At 42.0% G+C, this 26,070-nt stretch overlaps 1 protein-coding gene across 1 annotated transcript; it reads right to left on the bottom strand.

Moving 5' to 3' along the window:
* On the bottom strand, window positions 1-26,070 carry ZNF282 (zinc finger protein 282). Its single transcript, XM_072652394.1, has 8 exons — window positions 25,831-26,070; window positions 23,715-24,134; window positions 20,092-20,218; window positions 18,017-18,136; window positions 16,172-16,291; window positions 11,522-11,635; window positions 3,748-3,861; window positions 1-920 (listed from the first exon to the last, which is right to left on the bottom strand). Exons 1-8 carry the CDS (start codon window positions 25,999-26,001, stop codon window positions 172-174), a joined length of 1,935 nt encoding a protein of 644 aa, XP_072508495.1. The 5' UTR covers window positions 26,002-26,070; the 3' UTR covers window positions 1-171.

The following is a 26,070-nucleotide window of genomic DNA, read 5'->3' on the forward strand; positions in this document are numbered from 1 at the left end:
GAGAGTTATCAGTGATTTTTAATACTCCTATCTGGCTCCCCATCCCATGCTTCCCCAGAGGGTTTCCATCTCCCTCCTTCCTCCAGCCTCATTCCCTCACTAGATTTCCCCACCCGATCCCCCATATCCCACCACCAATACCTGCCCCAACCCCCACCCCTCAGCACTGGCCTAGTCCCGTTCCAGTGCTTGGTGGGGCCGAGAGGTCCCAAGGCTGGCGCTATGCACCCGAAGATGGTCTTTGAGTGACTCCTTATATCGGAAACTCTTGCCACACTCACTACACTGGTAGGGCCGCTCGCCTGTGTGGATGCGCTGGTGTTTAAGCAGATTCTGCTTCCGGATGAAGCTTTTGCCACACAGGGCACAATGGAAAGGCCGCTCACCGGTATGTAAGCGTTGGTGGTTCTGTAGGTGCTCCTTGCGGCTATATGTCTTCTCACATTCTGAGCATTTGTAGGGACGCTCACCCCTGTGGGTCATCTGGTGGCGGATCAGGCCTGAGTGACAGTTGAAGCTCTTTGCACATTCAGCACACTCAAAAGGCCGATCTTTGGTGTGGCTCCGGTGGTGAATCATCAGGCTCTTTCGTACATCAAACGTCTTGCCACACTGAAGACAGAAGTGTGATTTTTCTTGTCCAGATGAGAGGAAGTGGCTCCGCTGGTGCTCACCAGCTAGGCTGCTGCTATCACCACCACCGTTTTCACCTGCTGGGCTCCCTGGAGGACTGTGGAGGCCTTCACAGAGGCCTCGTTCCCTTGGGACCATTGGGAAAAGATCATCTAACATCCCAACAACTCCCCGGCTGGGCCCCCCACCTGGATTCTCAGTGCCAGGGAGTGGGGTGATACTCTGTTGGTGGGACTGGTGCTGGGGTACAGGTAGGGTAGAGCTCTTGACCATTAGCAGTCCATCTCCTAGGAGAGAGAAAAGTGATTGTGCAAATTATAACAATAATAATGATCCTAAGCACTTTACCCTTTCAAGGGCTTTCACCTAGATGATCTCATTTAACATTAATAACAACCCTATGAGACAGGTAGTATGTATGTATTATTACCCTAATAATAGCAATGATAATACCTCTGATAATGCTAACCTGATACTTCTTGACATGGAAGTGAACCCTGATTTTCCAAGTCCAGCTATTCTGGAAGGCAATTTGGAACTGTGCCCCCAAAGTTATTACACTGCGCATATCCTTTAACCCAGAGATATCCCTACTGAGTCTACACCCCAAAGAGATCAAAGAAAGAGGAAAAAGACCCACATGTAGCAAAATATTGATAGCAGCTCATTTTGTGGTTTCCAAGAACTGGAAATCAAGAGGATGCCCATTAACTGGGGAATGGCTGAACAAGTTGTAGTATATGAATGTAATGGAATACTATTTTGTTGTAAGAAATGATGAAGAGGATGGTTTCAGAAAAATCTGAGAGGACCTGTGAGAACTGATACAAGGTGAAACAAACAGAACCTAGAGAACAATTTATAAAATAACAACAATATTGTAAAGATAATCAGCTTTGAAAAACTTGGTAACTTTGATCCACACAATGACCAACAATTCTAAAGGACTCATGATAAAACATGCTCTCCTTGAACTGATGGATTCATTATAGACTGAAGCATATTTTATTTTCTCTTTATTTCTTTCTTCTTTGGGGGGGACATTGCTAATACAGGAATTTGTTTTGTATAATTATACATATCTATAATGGGTTTTGTTTCTCTTGTCTTCTCAATGGGTGGGGGAGGGGAGAAGGGGAGGAAATAATTCAGAACTGAAAATAAAATTGAAAAAAAAAAGTCTATGTCAGCATAGTGCAAGCATTGATGGCAACCACTGATCTGCACATGATTCCAGTATAGGCCTGACAATGAACTGTCGTTGAAGGACCAGCCCTAAGGACAGAGAGCTGCATCACTGGGTTAGCTGAAAGTTGATAAATTTTTCGGCTATAGCATCTCACCAAAAGCCTACTTACAGAATTTTTAGAAAATTGACATTTTTCTGCTGGTCAGAACACAGCCTAAAAAGAGTGGGGCTTTTCTGATATGTATGCTCAGTAAAGACAGGAAATGGGACTAGCTAAGTGGAGAGCCTTGCCTCTCTAGTTTACCATTTGTTTGGAGGCAAATTCCTTTGCTTGCTATACCAGAGAGAATCTTGGGAATAACTATCTTTAAATTAGATATTTTCTGTATTACAGCATTCTTATCTCCTCTAGGTGTAAGGGTATGGAGGAAGAGACTAACTCAGCTTGGGGCACTTTTCCTGGCTTTCATTAGCTAGGTATGATGGCTATGATTAAACTATTGATTGGTTTATACTACAGGTCAAAAGTCCCCAAAGAACTAACAAACAATATGCCTGTAGTCACTCTAGAATGCCCAGCAGAACAAAGTGGGCCCTACATGGAGCAGACCCAGTAATATCCCCATCTTATAAGCTATGGATTTGAGGGTATCTGGTACCACAGAGTAACCTGAGCCTGAAGCAGCTATTCTGGAGGTCTCACATGTGAGCCCAGGTCCAGGGAAGAAGCATGTATTAAGGGCCTACAATGTATCAGGCACTGTGCTAAGCACTCTGTGTTATCTAAATTGCTCTTACCCTGTGAGGTAGGTGTTATTATGATCCTCATTTTACACCTGAGGAAACTGAGGCAAGCAGAACTTAAGTGACTTTCATAGGTACACACAGCTAATAAGTGCTACAAGGGCCTAGAGAGGATTGTAATCTCGTGGAGGGAGTACTCACACCAATGAAATCATACATTCTTAAGGTAAAGTGGTAACCATAACAGTTCACAAACTGCCAACATGATATCTTCACAGCAGTGGTGTAGTATAGATAGAACAAATGTTCTCCTCACTTTCCAAATGAAGAAACTGAGATTCAAGGACTTGCCCAAGCTCACAGAATCTGGTAAATGGCAAATCTGAGACTCAGACTGAGGCCTTCTAACTTTAGACCATTCAACTACAGCTGCCCTACACCAAGGAACTAAATCGGGGCATCTCCTTTTTCAGAAGTTATAATTTAGCTCCTTGTAACTCTATAATGGGGCAGCTAGGTGGCACAGTGGATAGAGCACTGGACTTGTCATAATTCAGGAAGTCATAATTCAGGAACGAGTTCAAATCCAGGCTCAAACACTTATGAACTGTGTGACCCTGGGCAAGTCACTTCACTCTGTTTGCCTCAGTTTCCCCATCTGAAAAATGAGCTGGAGAAGGGAATGGCAAACCACTCCAGTATCTTTGCCAAGAAAACACCAAATGGAGTCACAAGAGTCAGACAAAACTGACACGAGTTAGCAACAACAAAAGCAACAACAAACTCTAGAATTGCATAACACTAAGTGCCTATGAGATAGCCTGTGAGAGAACTGGAGACAGTTTGTGGACCAGCATTCTTTGGCATGGGCATGGGCATGGGCATGGATATTCCCCCTACAACTCCTTGCTCTCAGCAAGGGCTGAAAGTGGCCCTTTCTTGCTGGAGCTCTACCAACTAGCAAGTGGGAGAACACGCAATTGGGACTTACTTATCTCAGTTCAGTATTCTAGAAGGATGCCAATCTGCCGCCTCTGAATATTATTCTCCAAGGATAGACTGACTGGCCTCTCCAACTTACATAAGATCTCTTCCTCCACAGTTGCTCCTGACATTCAGGAAGACCTTTACCATGTCAGCTTGAGCCTTTGTTCCCAGGTCCCCACAGGGGTATTACTCACCGGCACTGGCATCAATAGCCATGTCCCTTTCCATTGAATCTGGTGGGCCCCAGGGATACGGCTCCTCTTCCTGTTTGATCCATGATAGAATGTCGTGTGCTGAGATCAGAGACTCTGGGCATGTCACACACAAACACACAAAAGGTAGCATTAGGTTTGGCTGACTCCTAAGGAGCACCCCGGCAAAGAATTCAAAACTCTTGTCAACCAATGCCATCTCAGCGTTAAGAACTGGTTACAGTTACCATTCTTTGAATATATTTACCAAATTTGATCTTCTAAAGTACATTCACAAATATGATCTCATTTACTCCTAGCAACATCCCTATAAAGTTGGTAGAATTAGGACTGTTATCCACATTTGACTCAGGAGAAAGTGTGGGATCAGAGAAGTGAAAATGACTTGACTTGCTCAAAGTCACTAGGGCTTTAGTGGCTTTTGACTCTCAGCTCCATATTCTTTCTATTACACCAGAGAGGAAAAACATGAGTTGATAAGAAACTTCAATGCTTTGAAAAACAGAGAGGAGAAAAAAAGAAGAAACAACTGACCTCTGATGGTTTCTAGGGCATGATTAAAAAAATAAGTGGCAGGGGGTGGAGCCAAGATAGCAGCATAAAAGCAGGGACCTATTAGAGCTCTCCCCCCCAAACTCTTTAAAAAACCTGTAAAAAATGATTCTAAACAAATTCTAGAGCAGCAGAAGCCACAAAAGGACAGACTGAAACAAACAGCCAAAGACAATCTGAAACATCGAGAGGAAGGGTCTGTTGCACCAGGCTGGGAGCAGAGCATAGTTCGCTGGTGCAGACAGAGCTGGAGCAGGCCTTAAGGGACTGAATCACTGGTGGCTTCTACAGTTTCCAGACTTATCAATTCACAAATGCCAAAGACAGCTTCAAAGGTCGGTGGGAAGGGTCTCTCACCTGCCTGAGAGGGGAGCGTGGTGTGGCCCCAGCCTCAGCATGGCCCTAGTCTCAGCACAGCCCCAGCCCCAAGGTGGTAGCAGTGCCTGCTAAAGCAGAGACTGCTTCTGCAGCTCTGCACTTAACAAAGAGCTCAAAGTCAAGTAATTGGCTGGGAAAATGAGCAAATGGGGGAAAAAGAAACAGACTACAGATTCCTATTTTTGCAATGAAGAGGTATTTTCTTACATCATTAGTGATGAGGAAAATCAAAACATAGAACCAGAAGAAGACAACAAAGCCAAAGCTCCTGCATCCAAACGCCTCCAAGAAAAATATAAATTGGTCTCAGGCTACGGAAGAGCTCAAAAAGAATTTTGAAAATCAAGTGAGAGAAGTAGAGAAAAAATTGGGAAGAGAAATAAGAGTAATGCAAGAAAATAATGAAAAACAAGTCAACAGCTTGCTAAAGGAAGCCCAAAAAAATTCTGAAGAAAATAACAGCTTTAAAATTAGATTAACCCAAATTGCAAAAGAGGTCCAAAAAACAAATGAGGAGAAGAATGCCTTAAAAAGTAGAACATGCCAAATGGAAAAAGAGATCCAAAAGCTCACTGAAGAAAATACTTCCTTAAAAATTAGAATGGAGCAAATGGAAACTAGTGATTTTATGAGAAATCAAGAAATTATAAAACAAAACCAAAAGAATGAAAAAATAGAAGACAATGTGAAGTATCTCATTAGAAAAACTATTGACCTGGAAAATAGATTCAGGAGAGATAATTTAAAAATTACTGGACTACCTGAAAGCTATGATCAAAAAAAGAATCTAGACATCATTTTTTAAAGAAATTATCAAGGAAAACTGCCAAGGTATTCTAGAACCAGAGTGTATAATAGAAATGGAAAGAATCTACCAATACCTCCTGAAAGAGATCCCAAAAGGAAAACTCCTAGGAATATTGTAGCCAAATTCCAAAGTTCCCAGGTCAAGAAGAAAATATTACAAGCAGCCAGAAAGAAACAATTCAAGTATTGTGGAAATACAATCAGGATAACCCAGAATTTAACTGCTTCTACACTAAGGGATGAAAGAGCTTGGAATATGACATTCCAGAGGTCAGGGGAGATAGGATTAAAACCAAGAATCACCTACTCAGCAAAACTCAGGGAAAAAATGGAACTTTAATGAAAAAGAGGAATTCTAAGCATTCTAGTTGAAAATACCAGAGCTGAATAGAAGATCTGACTTCCAAATACAAGAATCAAGAGAAGCATGAAAAGGTAAACAGGAAAGAGATATCAAAAGGGACTTACTAAAGTTGAACTGTTTACATTCCTACATGGGAAGATATTTGTAACTCATGAGACCTTCCTCAGTATTAGGATAGTTGGAGGGAATATATGTATTTGTATACATATATATATATATATATATATACATATATATATATATATATATGTATTTGTATGTGTGTATGTGTATGTATATGTATGGACAGAGACAGAGACACAGGGCACAGGGTGAGCTGAATATGAAAGGATGATATCTAAAGAAAATTAAGTGTTGAGAGGAATGTACTGAGAGAAAAAGAAAGGGAGAGGGAGAATATAGTAAATCATCTCATATAAAAGAGGCAAGAAAGCTTTTACAATGGAGGAAACAAATGGGAAGGTGAGAGGGAATAAGTGAGCCTTACTTTCATGGGATTTGGCTTCAGGAAGGGCTAACATACACACTCAATTGGGTATGGAAGTTTATCTTACCCTACAGGAAAGCAGGGGGTAAGAGGATAAGAGAGGGAGGATAATAGAAGGGACAGGTTGGAAGAAGTGGCGATCAGAAGCAAACACTTTGGTAGAGGGACAGGTCAAAGGAGAGAAGACAATAAATGGAGGACAGGACAGGATAGAGGGAAATGTAGTCAGTCTTTCACAACATGACTGTTATGGAAGTGTTTAACATGACTACACATGTATAACCTATCGGATTGCTTGCCTTCTCAATGATAGTGGATGGGGAGGGAGGAAGGGAAAGAATGTGGAACTCAAAGCTTTAAAAATGAATGTTAAAAAATGCTTTTACATGCAACTAAGAAATAATATATATAGGCAATGGGGTATAGAAATCTATCTTGTCCTACAGGAAAATAAAAGGGAAGGGGATAAAAGGGAAGAGGTGATAGAAGGGAGGACAGATTGGAAGAAAGAGTAATCAGAATATGAGCTGCCCTGGGGTAGGAGGAGGGGGGAAATGGGAAGAAAATTTGAAATTCAAAATTTTGTGGAAGCAAATGTTGAAAACTAAAATAAAATTTTAAAAAGAAAAAATAAGCCACAGCAAGAAGGGAATGAATTAGTATATTGAGTACAACGTTCCCTGTGGTTCCCATAGGGCAGTGGCAGACAGAATCCTCCTCAACAAGACAATGAGGCCAAAAGATTATGAAAGAGCCTATACCCTGGGAAGAGCACTCACTTTGGAATCAGAAGACCTCAGTTCAAATTCTTCTTAAAATACTTGCTAGCTGTGTGACCCTGTTGGGAAGTTACTTGACCTCTCTGCCCCTCAGTTTCCATCTGTGGGATGAGGAAAGTTGAACTAACTGGCCTCTGAGGTCCCTTTAAACTCTATGTCTATAATCTAATAATCCCTCTTTTGGGAACCATGGGATATTTCCACTGGTGTCCAGGTTTTTAATGTCATAATTTAAAGACAAACAAATCGGGGGGTGGGGGGTGCAGCCAAGATGGCAGAATAGAATGATGGACCTGCTCTAGCTGTCCCCCCCATAATTCATAAAATACCAGTAAAAAATGACTTTAAACAAATTCTAGAGCAGCAGAATCCACAAAATGACAAAGTGAAACAGATTTCTAGCCTAAAACAGCCTGGAAGGCCTACAGAAAAGGTCTATCACATGAGGCTCAGAGTAGAGCACCAGGCTTGGAGTAGAGCACAGCCCACCCTGGGCCACACAGCACAGACAGGACTGGAGCAGAATTCAGGGCATGGAATCACCAGTAGCAGCTGCAGTCCCCAGATTTCTCAACCCTCAAATGCCAAAGACAGCTTCAAAGATCAGAAAAAAAGCTCTTTCACCTGGGTGAGAGGGGGGCACATCCAGCCACAGCCCTGGCCCCCAGGTGGTGGCAGCCACTGTGGCAGCAGCATCTACTTTTGGAGCCTTTAGCCTGAAGACCCTGGGGGAATCAAGCAGCTGATCTAAGTCTCAGTCCTGAATGGTAGTCCTGGGGTGAGCAAGAGCACTGGGGTGGTGGAGCTGGTGGCGGCTGTGGAGAGAGAACCCTACTCACAGTTCCAGGGCAGAAAAGAGTGCTTGTGGTTGTTCACAGACCAGAGCCCAGGCCAGGAAAGGAGTAAACTCCTCTCCCTTGATTGTGCTACCTTGGAGGAACTGAGAACTTACAGGACCCTAGAGATATCTCAGGGAACAGCTGCACAAAACCTTCTAAAGCCTAGGGTAGGACTTGACAAAGGACTCAAAAGTCAAGTAACTGGATGGGAAAATGCCCAAAAAAGGGGAAAAAATAAGACTATAGAAGGATACTTTCTTGGTGAAAAGGTCTTTTCTCCCATTCTTTCAGATGAGGAAGAACAAAGCATATCATCAGAGGAAGATATCAAAGTCAAGGCTTCTATATCCAAAACCTCCAAAAAAATATGCAATGGTCTCAGGCCATCGAAGAAATCAAAAAAGATTTTGAAAATCAAATAAGATAGGTGGAGGAAAAATTGGGAAGAAAAATGAGAGCAATGCAAGCAAATCACGAAAAGCGAGTCAACAGCTTGCTAAAGGAAACCCAAAGAAATGCTGAAGAAAATAACACTTTTTAAAAACAGACTAAACAAAATGCCAAAAGAGGTCCAAAAAGCCAATGAGGAGAAGAATACTGTGAAAAGCAGAATTGGCCAAATGGAAAAGGAGACTCACAAGCTCACTAAAGAAAATAGTTCTTTAAAAATTAGAATGGAGCAGATGGAAGGTAATGACTTTATGGGAAACCAAGAAATTATAAAACAAAACCAAAAGAATGAAAAAATAGAAGACGATGTGAAATATCTCATTGGAAAAACAACTGACCTGGAAAATAAATCCAGAAGAGATAATTTAAAAATTATTGGTTTACTTGAAAACCATGATCAAAAATAGAGCCTAGACATCATCTTCTAAGAAATTATCAAGGAAAACTGTCCTGATATTCTAGAACCAGAGGATGAAATAGAAATGGAAAGAATTCACTTATCATCTCCTGAAAGAGATCCCAAAAGGAAAATTCCTAGGAATATTGTAGTCAAATTCCAGAGTCAAGGAGAAAATATTACAAGCAGCTAGAAAGAAACAATTCAAGTATTGTGGAAATACAATCAGGATAACACAGAATTTAGCATTTTCTACACTAAGGGATCAAAGGAGGTCAAAGGAGATAGGATTAAAACCAACAATCACCTACCCAGCAAAACTGAGTATAATACTTCAGGGGAAAAAATGGAATTTCAATGAAATAAGAGGACTTCCAAGCATTCTTGTTGAAAAGACCAGAGCTGAATAGAAAATCTGAGTTTCAAATACAAGAATGAAGAGAAAAATGAAAAGGTAAACAGGAAAGAAAAATTATAAGGGACTCATTAAAGTTGAACTGTTTACATTCCTACATGGAAAGATGTTATTTGTCACTCATGAGACCTTTTACATTATTAGGGTAATTGGAGGGAATATATATGTATATGTGTATAGATAGATATAATGTGTGTGTGTGTATATATATACATATATATATACACATGTGTGTGTATATGTACATATATACACGTGTGTGTATTATATATATATGTAAGTGTTTATGGGTATATGTATATATGTATATTATGTATGTGTATGTATGTATATGTACATGGGTGTATGTGTGTATGTATGTGTATACACACACACACACAGACAAGGCACAGAGTGAGCTGAATATGAAGGGAGAATACCTAACAAAATAAAATTTACTGTTGAATGGAATGTACTAGGAGTAAGAGAAAGGGAGAGGTAGAATGTAGCAAATCATCTCACATAAAAGAGGGAAGAAAGAGCTTTTACAATGGAGAGGAAGAGGGGGGAGATGAAAGGAAGTAAGTGAGCCTTATTCTCATGAGATTTGGCTTAAGGAGGAATAACACACACTCAGTTGGATATGGAAATCTATTTTACCCTGCAGAAGGGCAAGGGGGAAGGGGATAGGAGAGGGAAGATAATAGAAGGGACAGCAAATTGAGGAAAGGGATAATCAGAAGCAAACACTATTGTGGGAGGACAGGTCAAACGAGTGAATGGAATAAATGGAGGGCAGGATAAGACAAAGGGAAATGTGGTTAGTCTTTTACAACATAACTGTTATGAAAGTGCTTTGCATTGTTACACATGTATGACCTATATTGAGTTGCTTGTTTTCTCAATAAGGGTGGGTGGGGAGGGAGGGAGAGAATATGGAACTCAAAGCTTTAATAATGAATGTAAAAAATTGTTTTAGCATGCAACTGGAAATTAAGACATACAAGCAATGGAGCATAGAAATCTATTTTGCACTACATGAAAATAGAGGGGAAGGAGGATGGAAGAACGATGGGTAACAGAAGGAAGGACAGACTGGAGGAAGGGGTGAATGGGGTGCATGCTGTCCTGGGGTGGGGAGTGGGGAGAGATGGGGAGAAAATTTTCAATTCAAATTCTTGTGGAAGTGAATGTTGAGAACTGAAAAGTAAATTTTAAAAAAAAGAATAAATAAACAAGAAACAAAAACAACAAATAATCAGCAGCAAACACTACATGACTGAGGAGAAAAGTCACTAGTAACAGCTGCAATTAAAAATCTTAAAGTTTTAGGAACTTATAATTGTGGATTAAGGTGTTGCATTTTTCTTCTGTCCTGGATCAGGGAGCAGTTTCCTTGGCTGCTAATCTAAATCTAGGAGCTACAAGGAGATCTAGAGTCTTCTATGGCTTCCTCCTTCTGTAAAATAGAAGGATATAGCTAAGGTTTTGTTGTTATCAAGTAATATACTTCCAAGGTAGCATCTGACTCTTCTAGCCCAACTCTTCTAGCCAGAAGAGTTTCTACATATCTTTTATTCTTCCAGAATATACCTTCTCCAAAAGTTTCTCAAGGGCAATTCTTTTTTTTTTTTTTTGGATTCCTTTCTTTCTTTTTTTCTTTTAAATTGAATTATTTTATTCATTTTCTGTGTTCGACAATCACCTCCACACATCCTCGCTGGCATTTCTTATTAGAATTAGGATCAGTTCCCAAAGTGGGAAGTTACTCGCTGACATAGACATGTACAGAATCTCTGGAATCTCTTTATTTTGTCCTGGCTGCTTCAAAAATGAGAGATTAAGCTCTAAGTTAAATGAACACAGCAATGTATTGTTCTGAGGATTAGTATGGTATGATGGAAAGATAAGTACTTTAGGAAGTGTGAGATATAAGTTCAAGTTTAAGTAACTGTGCCACTTACTTGTCATGTGACCTTTTATAAGTCACTTAACCTTTCTAAGCCTCAGTTCCCTTATCTGGAAAATGAGGAGTAAATGATCTCTTAAGGCCCCTTCTATTTTTGACATTTCATGATTCTCTGATTTTTATAAAATGTCCTCATGAATGTTGTATATATTAATGCTTAGAATTTCACTCTTACCTCTATAACTTACTCAAAAAATCAAATTGTAGCTGCTGTTTGCTTTGGATATTTTGAAAGCCTCTTAGTCAAATTCAGTAAAATCTCACCACCAAACTTTCATGAAAATAGGTTTAACATAATAGCTTGTGCTTGGTATTCTGGAATCAATGAACTTTTCCTCACCTGAACTGGGGTCTGTGGGAATGTCCCTTTCCTCCAAATCCTGCTGATCCCATACACAATGTTGCTCCTCTTGCTTAATCCGGGATAAGATGTCCTGGGTAGAAATTGGGGAGTCTGTTGTGGGAGGAAAAAAGGCATTAACTTGTTTCCTCATTTCTCACTTCTTATTAGAGTTGGTTATAGCCATCTCAAACCATCCCCATTTTGAGGAATTAGAGACAAACTCAAGCAGGACACAATTCAACCTGAGAGGCAAGTTGGATGGTGTCCTTTCTTTCTAGTCTTATCTCCATTTGTGCACCACTTTAGCTGACTTGTACCACTTGTCATCCCTTTTACACATTCACTATTTCCCCACTGCATATCTTGGCTTGGGCCATTTCCTGTACTTGGAATGCCCTCTTTCTGTCTCCCCTCTTTGAAATCCTACCTATTCTTTAAGACCCAGTTCAAATGCCACTTTTTCCATGAAGCTTTCCATGATCTGGTCAGTAAGACGTGGCCTTTCCTTCCTCTGACTTACTATTTTGCCTTTTTCATTCAATTCTGCAATATATTGCTGAATTGTTGAATATTATACCACTCTCCCTTCAATCAGATTGTGACCTTCATGTAGAGGAGCAACAATATCTTAATTATCTTTCCATCTTCCTCAGTGCCTAACAGTGCTTTGCATATAGTAAGCATTTTATAAAAGACTGATGAATGAATGGCAATTTTCCAGCCAAACAGTACAAGTTACTCCAATGAACCACAGTTCCAATTTACTTTTAAGTACTTTCACTGAAAATCTTTCAAAAATGTATTCTTAAACAGTATGTGTGCTGGACATAATCATTAGTATGAATTTCTAAAGTCCCTTTTTCAAGCCCTAAGTCCTCTTGCTCTGTTACTGATTATATTGTGCTTTATACATGTTGCTGAGGTGCACAAGGCTATTTGCCCCTACCCCAAATGGCCTTGGACTGCTGTGCTTTTTTGTATGGTTTTTCGGCCAATTTTTATGGTCCTTCTCTTACTTCTCCAATGTCACTCCTTATTGTTATCAGTGTGTCCTGCTGCATCTCTTTTTCCTATTTATTGATACTGACGTATAGTCTTGTCACATGAGCCTCTTCTCCTATAGTATTTTCCCCTAAGCAAAGGTAAGCAAAACCAATTAATATAGTGATTTTGACTGATGATACATTCTGCTTTCTAATTTTGAAGTTGAGTATTTTCTACTTTTCTAATTTATCATTTATTAACAGAAAGGAAAGATGTGTGCTGTAATCATTAGAACCCAAACTACTCATTGCATTTGACCTGAGTTTTGCCGCTTTTTATTGTGGTCTCATTTGACATTGTTTTCTTGGCCTTTCTTTCTTCATCATGTACCAGATCTTCTCAGGTTTCTCTCAATTATTCACTTGTCATTTCTTATAGTACAGAATTCTATGCCAACATTTGTTTAGCTATTCCCTAATGCTGGGTGCATAGTTTGTTTCTAGCTCTTTACTTTTTTAAATAGTGGTGCTCTGAATATTCAGATAGAAATGGGTCCTTCTTTCTGTTACTGACCTCCTTTGGGTATAAACTAAGTAGTGGTATTTCTAGGTCAAAAGAGATGAAAAATTTAGTTAACTTTTATCACATAAATCCAAATTGTTTTCAAGAAAGGTTAGATCAATTCACAGTCCCTCTAACTGTGAATCACAAACTCACAGAACTACAGAGCTGGAAAGGAGAACTCAGAGGCCATCTAGACTAACTTGTGTATGAAAGGAAGTCTCACCAATTCCTACATGGCAAGCGGCTATCCAGCCCCTGACTGAAGACTTCCAAGATGTGGAGCCCCTCCACCTCTCAAGGCAGCCCATTCTGCTTTGAGACAGCTCTAGTTGTTAGGAGGTTTTTCTTGTTGTTTTTTTTTAAATATCAAGACCCAAATTGATCTTTTTACACTTTCTGCCCACTGCTCCTGGTTCTGCTCTCTAGGGTCAAACAGAATAAGCTGAGTTTTTTACTCATATGACAGCCCTTAAAACACAGTTATTGTGTCTTCCCTGAGTCCCCTTTTCTCTAGCCTAACATGCCCAGTTGCCTTCCTCCCAACATTCTCCAAATGATCAATGACCTTCTTAAACCATGGCATCCAAAAGGTCTTTTGAGATCAGAGTAGAGTGGGATTATCATCTTCCTGGTCTAGAAGTTATGTCTCTTAATGCAGTTCAGCCTTTCTGACACTGCCTTCTTCCATCTTTATCAATTTGATGATACATACAGAGCATTTAATTCTAATAAATAACATTTATATAACATTTATATATTTTTGCAAATATTATCTCATTTGATCCTCACAACAACTCTGGGAGACAGCTGCTATTATTATCATCCTCATTGTACATATGAGGAAACTGACTCAAACAGAGGCTGAGTGACGTGCCTAGGGTTACACAGCTAGTAAATGTCTAAGGCAAGATTTGAACACAGGCCTTCCTGAATCCAGGCCCACGGCTCTATCCACTCTACCACCTAGCTGCCCATTTATTAATATGCCAAGCATGTTCTAAGCACTGATGGACATCAAGTCATAATTCAGCTGTTTCATTTTGCATTTCTCTGATTATTATCTTTTTTAGATAGTTACTGGTAGTTTGCATTTCTTTTTTGGAAAACTGTTCATATCCTTTAACCAAACATCTACTGGCGAATGGTTCTTGGTCTATAATAATTTGTGTCAAATTGCTCTAGGTTTGGGATTTCAGACTTTTATTAGAGATGTCTGATACAAATATTGTTTCCCATACATTTCTTTTCTTCCAGTTTCAGTTCCATTGATTTTGTGGTTGTTTTCTTGACAAAAGCTTTTTAAATAAATATATTTGAAATAACTTATTCTGTTGTCTATAATCTTCCGTATCTGGTGTCTTCTTAGGAATTCTTTACCTAGCCAGTTGTGAACAATGTAACTTCCATTACAAGATGACTGAAAGAACTATGGTACATGGTTAGGATGGAATGCTGTTTCACAATGAGAAATGACAAATATGAAAAATTTTTTTTAAATGCAAGATTTATATGGCCTGGGGAAGAACAAAATAAGCAGAAGGGAAAAAAGCAATGTGCACCCTGACTAAAACATAAATGAAAAGGTCACTAAAAGGAAGCTGACATCCAAATAAAAACTCCAGAAAAGTTCCAGAGAGCAGATAATAAACATACCTACCATCTTATGGCAGACAGGTAAGGGATCCCAAGGATGGAATGCTGTCTGTACACTTCTGTACACTCTGTTAGATGTAGTTGCTGTATCGGATGTTTTTGCCTGTTTTTCTTTGTCAGGAGGGTTTATATGGAGGGAGGGGGGAACGGAAGTGTTGAAATTATTGTGATGTAAAGATAAAAGATATTGATGAAATATATATATGTGTATGTATATAATGCAATCTTCCTTTGTTTTCCTTTCTCTTGTCCCTTTGCTTCTCTTCTGTGCCGTCTTAATCTATTAATTTGTTTGGGATGATTTCTTAGGATACACTGATGCTGAGTAGCTTGAACAGGGGCAAGGCACACAGCTGTCGCCTTCACAGCACAGAAAACTTCTTGCCTCTGCTGCAGCAGCTGGGACAGGCTGACGGCAACAAGGGCTGGCGTTCACATGATACTTTAATGTTTGTGAAGCACTGTTACTCCCTTTGGTCCTCACAACAGCCCAGGGAGGTAGGTGCTAGTACTATTTCCATTTTGCAGATGAGGAAACGGAGGCTGTAAGAGGTTAAGTGACCAGCCTAGGGTGACCCAGCTATTGAATATTTGAGGCAGGACTTGAACTCATATCTCCCAAACTCCTACATCCAAGGTTCAGTCCATTAGTCCTTTAGCTGCCTAATTAATTACAATTCTACCATGGTATTTGAGGTCCTCAAATCCATTGGAAGACTTCTGGCATATGAGAAAGTGGATGATTAAGACTAGTCTTGACATGGAGAGAATGAGAGCCAGGCATGAACCATGATCAAAGGAACAGATGCATTTGTAGATGTGAAAAGAAGGTCTGCATGTGGGGCAGGACCAAGAAAATCTGGGAGGTATGGCAACCCCAAAGCCATCTTCCTAATGTGTGTTTACAGGTGTGTGTCTTGACTGCAGATCGAGGCTTGGCTATCCTGGTAGCTCCACAGATTCATCCCTTTGGGATCACAAATGATGGCAGCTCTGAAGTCAGACCTAGTGTCGTACTATTTGTTTGAACTGAGTCAGCTGAATCTGGTTCCAGTGGCCTTGAAGAAGAAAGGGCCATTGGATGGGGAGATGAGAGGAACCAGGCATTCTTATACAGATACACTGGTGAAGGTCTGGGGGTAGTTCCCCACCTCTCCCTACAAAGTGAAATGAATGGGTTTTGTGACAACTGTTACCCTCTGTTCTGAGGCCGTTTATCGCTTACAGGATATATAATCCATGGTGGCACTTCCTAGAATCTGACCTTTAGAGAGACTTCTGCATGTTATCAATATGAATCCCACAAGCTTAGAGTAGAAAGGTGCCTTGAAGAAGGTGACTGAGCTTCACCTCTGCCTCCATGATCGTGCCCATTTGGGCCACAGTTGCCTCCCCACCTCCTTCCCTTCTCCTTTAAGTCAGCAGATGTTCTTTCTGCTCACTTACCGGTAACAGTGTCTGCAACAATTTCTCTTTCTTCTGAGCACCTCTGAACCCTGGCACACAATGGTTCTTCCCTCTTCACCTGAGAGGAAGCAGCTGGTGCTTGGATCAGAGCTTCTATAGCTAGGAACAGAGAATCGAATTATTATATCATTATTTTCTCCCTTGCAGTTTTTCTAAATTATAATTTCCACAATGGAGTTCAGAATAGCAGCCAGCTGGCAGAACCACAGAGGGAGAACATGCCTAAACTGGACTGACAGAGTAAAATGGGGAGCAGAGTCATGGGGGATCCTGTACAACAAAGAGAAATGGAAAGAAGGAGTGGTCATCCTAATGATGCATGACATTTATAGATCATTTTAATGTTTGCAAGGCACTTGACATGCAAGTATTTCCTTGGATGCTCCTAACAACACCCTGGGAGGTATATGACACAGGCATTATTAGTACCATTTGACAGAGGAGGAAACTGGAACCCAGAAACTTACCCATAGTCATAGATCTACTCAAAGCCAGAGGTGGGATTCAAAGGCAGGTATTCAAGATACCACCCTGCCTCTCAAAGTGGGAGAAGATCAGAGGAAGGGTGCACCAAAAGCAGTAATATGCATGAGCAGGACTCCTGGTTAGTACAGTAGTTACAGCACGGTTTCCTCACCCTTCCTTGTGTCAGGGACCCCTTTGGCAGCCTGGTGAAGGTTACAGACCCTTTCTATGAACCATTTTTTAAGCATAAAATCAAATACATAGGAGTGCAAAGAAAACTGATCATATTTAAATACAACTATCAAAATATTTTTTAAAAATAAAAACCAAGTTCTGGGGTCCTGGTTTGAGAACTCATGATTGAGAGCATGTCGCCAACAAGGCTGTGGGTTTCATCCCCATGAAGGCAGCTGGCTTTGCTCTTTTCCCCAATCAAAGACAGTCTCCCTGGAACTGGCTAGATTTCCTATAAATGCATGCTGCCAATCACAAAGAAGACAGGTGGAGAATGTGGAGTTACTTCAATACAAACCCATTCCTTCTATAGGGGAAAGCACATGTCTTATTTATGGTGGCTCAGTAGCAACAACTTTGCATAGGTAGCTAGAGGCAGCTAGGTTGCACAGTGGTTAGAGCACTGAACCTGGAGTCAGGAAGGCCAGAATTCAGATCTGGCTTCAGGCACTTACTATCTGTGTGACCCTGCACAAGTCACTTAACCTCTGTCTGCCTCAACTGCCTCTTTCCTCAGCTGTACAATGGGGGTAATGATAGCACCTACCTCCCAGGTTGTTCTGAGGATCAAATGAGCTAATAATTACAAAGTACCTGGGACAATGCCTGGCGTATGGCAGGTACCTGACAAAGGCTTGTTTTTTTCCTTCCTATATGCAGACAAGCCAAGCCTAAAGCACTCAACGCATCTCATGGAAACTTAAAACTAGGTCACCCTGTGCTGAAGAGTTACCAGAGAGCAGAAGAAGGAGAAGGGCTAGAGTCACCAAGGCATGGTATTTGGAGAACCTCCTATCTATTCTCTTGGGTACTGGTGGGAGAGAGGTATAGAGGATGGAGTGGCTTCTGTGTCAGGGCTGTCTTGGACTGTTTGGTCTCATTTCTCTTCCCATCCTTTCTTCTGCACCCTGCCTCCCACAGTCTCTAGCTCTTCAGTAAGTCTTTTTTTTTTTTTTTTTTTTTTGGTAAAAGGGTCTTGGAAAGCAGATGTATCCCTAAAGCAATAGCCATCTTGTATGGGCTTAAAACTCTTAATTATAAGGGGTCAAGACTAGGAAAACCTACTTAAACCGAGAAGAAACTGAGCTTTCTAAATGATGGATGCCTGCCTAGAGAAGTGCCCACCTGTGCTAGGATCCATTGGGATTTCTCTCTCCTCTGGGTTATGTTGATCCCACACACATGGTTCCTCCCTTGGCTCTACCCGAGACTGAGCATCTGGCTTGGGCACTGGATTCTCAGCGCCTGTGAACAAATTTTATGGGAATGAATGTACATTCAAGAACATTTCCCAAGTGAACCATATCCAAAGTAATAAAGACACATAGCCTAGCCTCTGCAGGTTTCATTCATGAAAACTCCATTACTAGCCCAGGCAAATGTATGAATCAGAGAAATCATAAAAATTGCTATAGAAATGGTCCAATCTCCAGCAAGGAGGGCAGCCAGGCTCAGAGAAAACTAACTGATCCAGCTGACTTCAACTTATTCTGAGCCTATCAGACTTGAGAAAAGAAGCAGAGGGGCGTAGAAAGGTCTAAGTAATGAACACCTTAATGGTAATATTATAATGTGGTAATATCCTTTAAGGGAGATGACTACCCGCACCCAGGGGAAACAGCTGGCTTTAGAATGAGCAGCCTGCCTGCTGCAAGGGTACATAGGTATGATCCTCACTGGGAAAACCCTCCAGAGACATAACCCTTGCAACCTCGACTCCTTTTTGAAACAGACGGTAATGTGTATAGATATTGAATTAAAAAACATTAACTACTTTGAATTGACTTGCTAGGGATAGGAAGGCCAATTTTGAATTAATGATAAGTCTAAATAACAGAATACAATTCAAAGACAGGGCTTTTACTTATTCAAACTAGAGCAACCAAAATATTAATAAGCAGATATTCTTAGAAGCACTGCTTTAATGAAGAAATAATACCTGGAAACACTTGTATGAATTGATGCAGAACCAAGTGAGCAATTTATACAACCACAACATTGCAAAGACAACTAACTTGGAAAGACTTAAGAATCTTAATCAATGGAATGATCAGCCATGATTCCAGAAGTCTCATGATGAAATATACTTCCCATTTCCTGAGAAGTGATAGACTCAGGATGCTGATGGAAACATAAACTTTTTAGACATGGCCAATGTAGGAATTTGTTTTGTTTGATGATGTGTATTTGTTATGAGGATTTTGTTTGTCCTTTTTTTTCTCCCCATGGAGAGGGAAAAGGTAGGAGGTTCATTGAAAACAAATGAAAATTTAAATTTTTGTTTAATTTGAAAAAGAACAGATAGAAGAGACACATAGTTGGCATTTGTACGTAGTTAATCATATGTATGAAAAATCATGCTTCTAAAGTGTTTGGAAATAGTTTGTTCTCTTAAACAATTTCAATATTTCCCCGGAAATCTTTTTTCCCACTATTAATCGCCTTAGTAAACTTTTCATTCAGAGATATGGCAGAGATACCTTTGTCTCTCTGCAAGGGATCACAAATTCTAATTTGTGGGATCCAAATTAATAGGATTTTACTGCACTTTAAAACTGATAATGGTGTGGGACTGGTATAGAAGGAGATACTACTTCTATTAACTCTACTGTAATTACCATATCAGTTTTCAACAAGCTGTCCCTCCAAGATATGCTAGGTGCTTTGCTTATAGTAGGCATAGAGATTTGGGTAACATCATCCACTGGTGTAGGGCTTTATCCTTTTCAAAATATTCCCCTAGGGGAGGACTTTACCTATCATTTCATTGGTTTAGGGAACTCCCAGTGAGGAAACCCCTTTTACCAATGTATATCTGCAAATATTCTGCAATATTCAGCCTTAGAAAGCTGAAGAACTGAGTTTAAGTATATTGCCCAAGATCACAGAACCAGGATGCCAGAGAGACCACAAAGAACCCAGGCCTTCCTGTCTCCCAGGCTGGTTCTCTATCCGCTATATGATGCTGCCTCTGCCCATAAGCACGAGGTAGAAAGGCATTATTTCCATTACACAGAAGAGAATACTGAGGCCAGGGGAGATAGCCTAGACCAAGGCTACGCAGTAAGCCAATGACACAATCAGGTCTAGAAAACAACTCTCCTGATTCCTCATCCATTGCTCCTTCACATTATCTTGAGGTTTCTATGGCCTCAGTCAAGCACAGACAGACAGAAAGAGTAGAGAAAGGCAGCTTTTACCTAGTGACATTAGGGTTTTGTAGTTCTCCTTCACGAGGTTATTGTAAAGCTCTTTCTGCCACTCGTCCAAATTCTTCCACTCATCCTCAGAGAAGTAAACGGCTATATCGACAAAAGTCACAGGCACCTGAAATGGCAAGTATCCTAACTCAGTATCTCTGGGAATCACTCCCCTACAGATCTGCCTTTCCCCACTTCCTGCTGGAACCAAGTCCAGAGTCTGCGAGGAGGCCTTCTACAACATGGCTCTGGACTCCCACCTTTCCATTCTTATTTCCCAATGTGCACCTTCCACTCCAGCTGGCATCTCTTTCTCTCACCCATTTGGCTTCTGTGACTGTTCATATGATTCCCCCTGCCTGGAAAAATTCCACCTTATTTTTCCCCCCATTTGTGGAAGTTTTATTCATCCTTCATGACCCCACCTCAAGTCTCACCTTCTCCATGAACCATCCCTGACCACTGCAAACCACATTGAACTCTCACCCGCAATAACAATTATTTTCTGTATTATTCATTTTAATTGGTCAGCAAGCACTCATTAAAGGCACACTGTATAAGACACTGTGGAAAGTGCCGAGGTTATAGAGAAAAGCAAACAATAAATCGTCCCTGCCATCAAGGAGCTCACATTGTGATGGGGGAGACATCATGTAAATATTCAGATCTATACAAGATGTATGGAGTTAAAGAGGAAGGTAATCTGACACAGGATGGCACTAGCAGCATGCAGAGGATTACGAACTGGAGTCAGAAGCACTAAGAGTGGGATTTGAACTGAGTCTTGAAGGAAACTAAGAGGCAGAACAATGCAAGTAATGAGTCAGAGTCCAGAAACAGAGACAGGTAGACTGGTATATCTGGATCATAGTTTGTGGATGGGAGTGAGGTGTGAGAAGGCTAGAAAGGTAGGAGGGTCCAGATTACACAGTACTTTAAATGGCAGACAGAAGCCTTTATATTTGATCCTGGAGGTAATAGGTAGCCACTGGCGGGGTGGTGGAGGTGACGTGGTTTTACCTGTACTTCAGGAAAATCACCTTGGCAGCTGAGTGGAGGATGAATTGGAAGGGGGTGAGACTTGAGGCAAGGCCAATAGTTAGAAAGCTCTTGCAGTAGGCCAGAGGAGATGGGATGACAAACGGAACAAGGGTTGTGACCGGATGAGTGGCGAGGAGACTAAAATGTATGAGAGTTGCTGTGTAGGTAGAAATAAGATTTGGGCAATTTCTTGAATATGTGAAGAAAGTAAAAGTCTGAGGAATCAAGGATAACACCAAGGATGCAACCCTGAGTGATGGAGAGGATGGTGGTATCCTCAGTAATAATAAGCAAATCTGAAAGTCAGAAGAGTTTAGGGGGAAAGAGAGACTTTAGCACACCCTGCCCTGCCTTACTTAGCTTTCTATGTAGAGTGGGCCCTGGAATGAAAGGTTATAGGAGGCATATTATTAAATATTCGGAGACCAACGTGATTAAGGAATGGTATCAGTTCTTGGAAATGCTTTCGGTCACCCAAGCACAATGAAGCCCTGATATAAGGCAGTAATCAGGTTGAATTGTAGGGCAAATCACCTCCAAACAGGTAGTTATAGATTTCTCACTGGAACGTGGAAAACCGTATATATTTATATATAAAAGACATGTATTGTCATAATAGATATATCATCCATTTCATACACATTTCTCATTTTTCTATTTTTTGTATGGGAAAATATTCATGTTTGTTCAGTTCATAATAGTAAAAAATGAAAACTTAAAAAATGAAACAAAAACAGAACCCCTTAACACCCCAAAAGGGATGTGATCTAACTCTGGAAGCATGCTACATGGAGGCCTCAGTTGTGTCATTAAAGTTAAGAATTAATACCATGACAGTGTCCTGAAAATGGGAAGTGTACTTGATTTCTCAAAGAAGGCCGATTCATTAGAGGGGATTATGGTGGCCAAACAGATGTGAGAGTGAGAATGTCTTTTTGCTAACCAAATGAGGAAGGACATCCCTCTGGTTTTGGTTTATCAATGACCAGACTGAAAGAAGGAGCCAGTTGTTCCGTGAAGTTACCTGATCTGTGGACCATGTTTAGTAATTGTTTAGTATTTCTAAATGCTATTCCTAAATTGTTTAGTGACCTTAACTGGAGGGATGCACGTTTTAAAAAAAATCATTACTGCTACAAAATATAACTTTTATTTCACAAGGACCTATAAGAATGAGTGTTGGGAACTGCTTGAGGAAAAGGGGGGGGGGGTGGTCTTTTCTGAACTAGCAGGGAGAATTTTGCTGGCCAGGGCCTCTCTCCAACTAGTTGCTTGTACATTTATTAAGAGATATGCCCAATCCAGGAATGTGCCAGAGCCACCTCCAACTGGCTGGAGAGAGCAGATTATTAAATTGTCAGTATGAGCATTTACACCTTTCAAACCAACAAATGCTACAAAATCAGGGTTTAGTTTATTGTTTTGTTACTTGTCTAGAGTTAAGAAAGTGATGGAGAGAATGCTAACAATGCAGATTAAACTTTTAAAAACGTGAACATCTCCCTCCACCCCTTTGCTGAGAGCTGGTTATTAAACATTTACCAGCATACTCCTGTGTGTCTGGCAGCAGATTTGGCTAAAAAATAACAGTAGATTGTTTCTCTTCCACATAACTTTAACTGAGTCTTCATTTCCACTTAGAGATCAGGGATATATGATATGAATTCTTAAACCTTTTCTTGTGCTTCTTTCCTCCCATTTTAGAAGAATAAATGTCCCTCCCTCCTTGCCAAGGCTCATTCCTTTCTCTGTGCCTCTAGATTTCACCTCCTTCAGGACCTCAGTCCATCAATGACTTCCTTTTCCCCCTCAAGTTTCTCCCTTTCAATTTGCCTTCAATTTCTTCTCTGCCCGTAAACACGCTTAGGCTCCCCTGTCTTCAAAGAACAAAAACAAAAACGCCTTCCCTTGAGCTTTCTACCCCATTGGAACTTCCATCTTTACTTCTGCAGTGAGATTTTTAAAAATTTTACACTCTTTTACCTCTGTTTCCTCATTGTCTACTTGCTCTTTAGTCAAATGAAATCTAGATTTCCTTCATCTAATCCATTCTGCTCTCTAGTGCCAGATGAAATACAATTAGGATAACATGTCTCTGACACCAGAGATGGCAAATGTGTCCGGGGCCATGTGGCCCAAGAAATTCCTGAGTGCTGTCCAAATCAGATTAAAATGTAATTGGGAAAAATTTAACAGAATAAATTAAAAAAAAAATTAAATTTTAGAACTAAGTAAATATTTGGGCCATAAGGACCCTATACCTAACAGTATAGTTTAGTGGCCCCCCATTTCTATTTGAGTCCCACATCACTCCCTCAAAGCCTCAGTGGATACCTGCAGATAAAGAATAAAATAGGCCTCAATCAACTTTCCTAGTCTTACCTCTCAGTACTACTCTACACATACTCTACGCTTCAGCCAAACTGCAATACTTGTCAATCTCAAAGGAGCCTCATCTGCTCAGAGGAGTCTGGCCTTTATTCATTTGATAGGTAATAGGAATCAATGGGAGGTTCTGAAACTATGGAGTATTATGATAAAGGCATACATGTTGTTTGCCTATAACATGGTTCATGGCATACCTTGGGGACCTCGCCTTTGCTGCCCGGGGGGAGACGGAGGACCCAGAAGTTCCTGTTTCTCAGCAGGTTCTCCATGTTCTCCAGCCTCCTCTGGAGCAGCCCGTACTCCTGGAGGAGGGTGCCCAGCATGGCCCACTTGCTCTCCATATGGTTCCCAAACTCCACTGCTGTCTTCTCACAATCGGCTAGCTTTTTCTCTGCCGTCCCTGTTCGCCCCTCCAAGTTCAGCAGTTGGCTGGCTTGGGCATCCACCTTCCTCTCCACAGCCTGAATGGCAGCCACCACAGTCCAGAGGGAGATCTCAGCTGTGGGCAGCTGGGGTTCCCTCATCATTCGGTCAGGGTAAACAGGTGTCCTCTCTGGGAAGGTAGGAAATTGGAAAGGCATTGGACGCCTGGTGTCCATGTCCCATTCTTGAGCCTGATGACAGAGGAAAAAACAGAGATAGATGAGGAGGATGATCTTTTTGAAAGGCAAGAGGCTGGTCTAAGTAAAAGCCTTAGTGCTGGAGCTGGCCATTCGGCATCAGATGCTACGCACCACCGTCACACATCCTTCTCCTTGCTTACAAGACTTTCTCACATTCCCTGCTTCCTACAAGTTGACATCATATTTCTACCACCGTTACCTACCCCCAGCAAGGAGAGAAGTATGGTGTTCACCAACCTGACAAGTCACTTTTAAAACAATGTAGACTTTCAGCCTAGAGTATCAGATATTCCTGTCTTTGAGTAGGATGGCACTTTCCCTAAGGGCTGGACATAACAAACATTTATACTTGTCTAACATCTTACACTACCTTTTAAAGTACACACAGATCAATTTGCCTTTTCACATGTGCCGGTGTGTGGGCAGTGGGTGGAGAGTTGTGGTGAGAGAGTACAATAAGTAGACTAGCTTGACTGTAGCAATGGATAAAGGATAAATTAAGCATATTTTCTTAAACAAGGCAAGGGATATACATGGGATACATTTTTGAAAGATTTCCATCCATAATAGTTAAAGGAATTAAACCACTCCCACCCCTCACCCCCAAGACATTCTTGGTACTTTAAGAGGTGGGCTTTGATTATCTGGAAAATTCACTTATTCAAGGAGGCAATTTTCTTCATGTAAGTGTACACGCATGCAAGTATACACACATATACCAGGTGACATGAAAGCCACAGTTACTAAAGCACTGGCCTTTTGCACCCCTGAAGGGTCTGCCAACACCTAGAAACCAACCAGTCCCAGCTCTCATCACCTCCTGCCCCTACTTTAGTTCTTCAGGGTGACTCAGTTTACATTCTGCTGCGTCAGGAAGGAAGGAAGGAGGGAAGGAAGGAAGGAGGGAAGGAAGGAGGGAAGGAGGGAAGGAGGGAAGGAAGGAAGGAGAAGGAGGGAAGGAAGGAAGGAGGGAAGGAGGGAAGGAGGGAAGGAAGGAAGGAGGGAGGGAAGGAAGGAAGGAAGGAGGGAAGGAAGGAAGGAGGGAGGGAGGGAGGGAAGGAAGGAAGGAAGGAGGGAGGGAAGGAAGGAAGGAAGGAAGGAAGGAGGGAGGGAAGGAAGGAAGGAAGGAAGGAAGGAAGGAAGGAAGGAAGGAAGGAAGGAAGGAAGGAAGGAAGGAGGGAAGGAAGGAAGGAAGGAGGGAAGGAAGGAAGGAGGGAAGGAAGGAAGGAAAGAGGGAGGGAAGGAAGGAAGGAGGGAGGGAGGGAAGGAAGGAGGGAGGGAGGGGGGGAGTCCTGGCCAGCGCCCGGGCCAGGCCAGGCTGCCGGAGCGGCCCTGCCCCATCCCTGCCAGGCCCTTGCCCAGGTGTGGCCGGCAGAGCCCCCAGCCCCAGCCCAAGTGGTTGGCCGCCCCTCCCCCAGCAGCCCCCCCCCCCGCAAGGCGGGCCCAGCGCGGCGGGCGGAGGGGGGGGGCGCCTGCCCCGGAGGTCCAGAGGCCTGATGCTCTGCTGCCAGCCCCTTCCTCTGTCCGGGCCTCAGTTTCCTGCTCTGTAGAATGAGGGGGGGCTCCTCTCGGGCCGGCGGCGGGCTGGCGGGGGCTTCCCCACCCACGGCTGCGGGGGCCGGAGCCCGGAAAGCTTCCCCGGCACCCCCGCTCCCGGGCGCCGGCCTAGGGGCTGGGGGGTCCGCACCTGCATGGGAGGAATGCCCTCGGCCATCTCGCCTGCTCGCGGCGCGCCGGGCTCCTGGGGGCAGACCTCGTCGGGGGGCAGCGCCTGGGCCCAGCTCCAGCTCGCGCTGTCCAGTCCCAGGCCCTGGATGGCCAGCTGCTGGGGCTGCGGCCGTGTTGACACAAACTGCATCCTGGGAGTCCTGTTCCCCTCTCAGGCCGGCCAGAGAAGGGAGGAGCGCTTCCCAGCCTCCTTCCCCCG

The sequence above is a fragment of the Notamacropus eugenii genome, chromosome 3 (assembly GCF_028372415.1).
Source record: "Notamacropus eugenii isolate mMacEug1 chromosome 3, mMacEug1.pri_v2, whole genome shotgun sequence".
Taxonomy (NCBI): Eukaryota; Metazoa; Chordata; class Mammalia; order Diprotodontia; family Macropodidae; genus Notamacropus; species Notamacropus eugenii.

Bases quoted from the DNA above. Each gene is read 5' to 3' on its own strand.
- ZNF282 (XM_072652394.1), bottom strand. From the start codon at position 26,001: ATGCAGTTTGTGTCAACACGGCCGCAGCCCCAGCAGCTGGCCATCCAG. The intron at 24,135-25,830 runs GTGCGGACCCCC...CTCTGTCATCAG, and splicing joins AGGGCATTCCTCCCATGCAG to GCTCAAGAATGGGACATGGA. The intron at 20,219-23,714 runs GTATGCCATGAA...TTGCCATTTCAG, and splicing joins GCAAAGGCGAGGTCCCCAAG to GTGCCTGTGACTTTTGTCGA.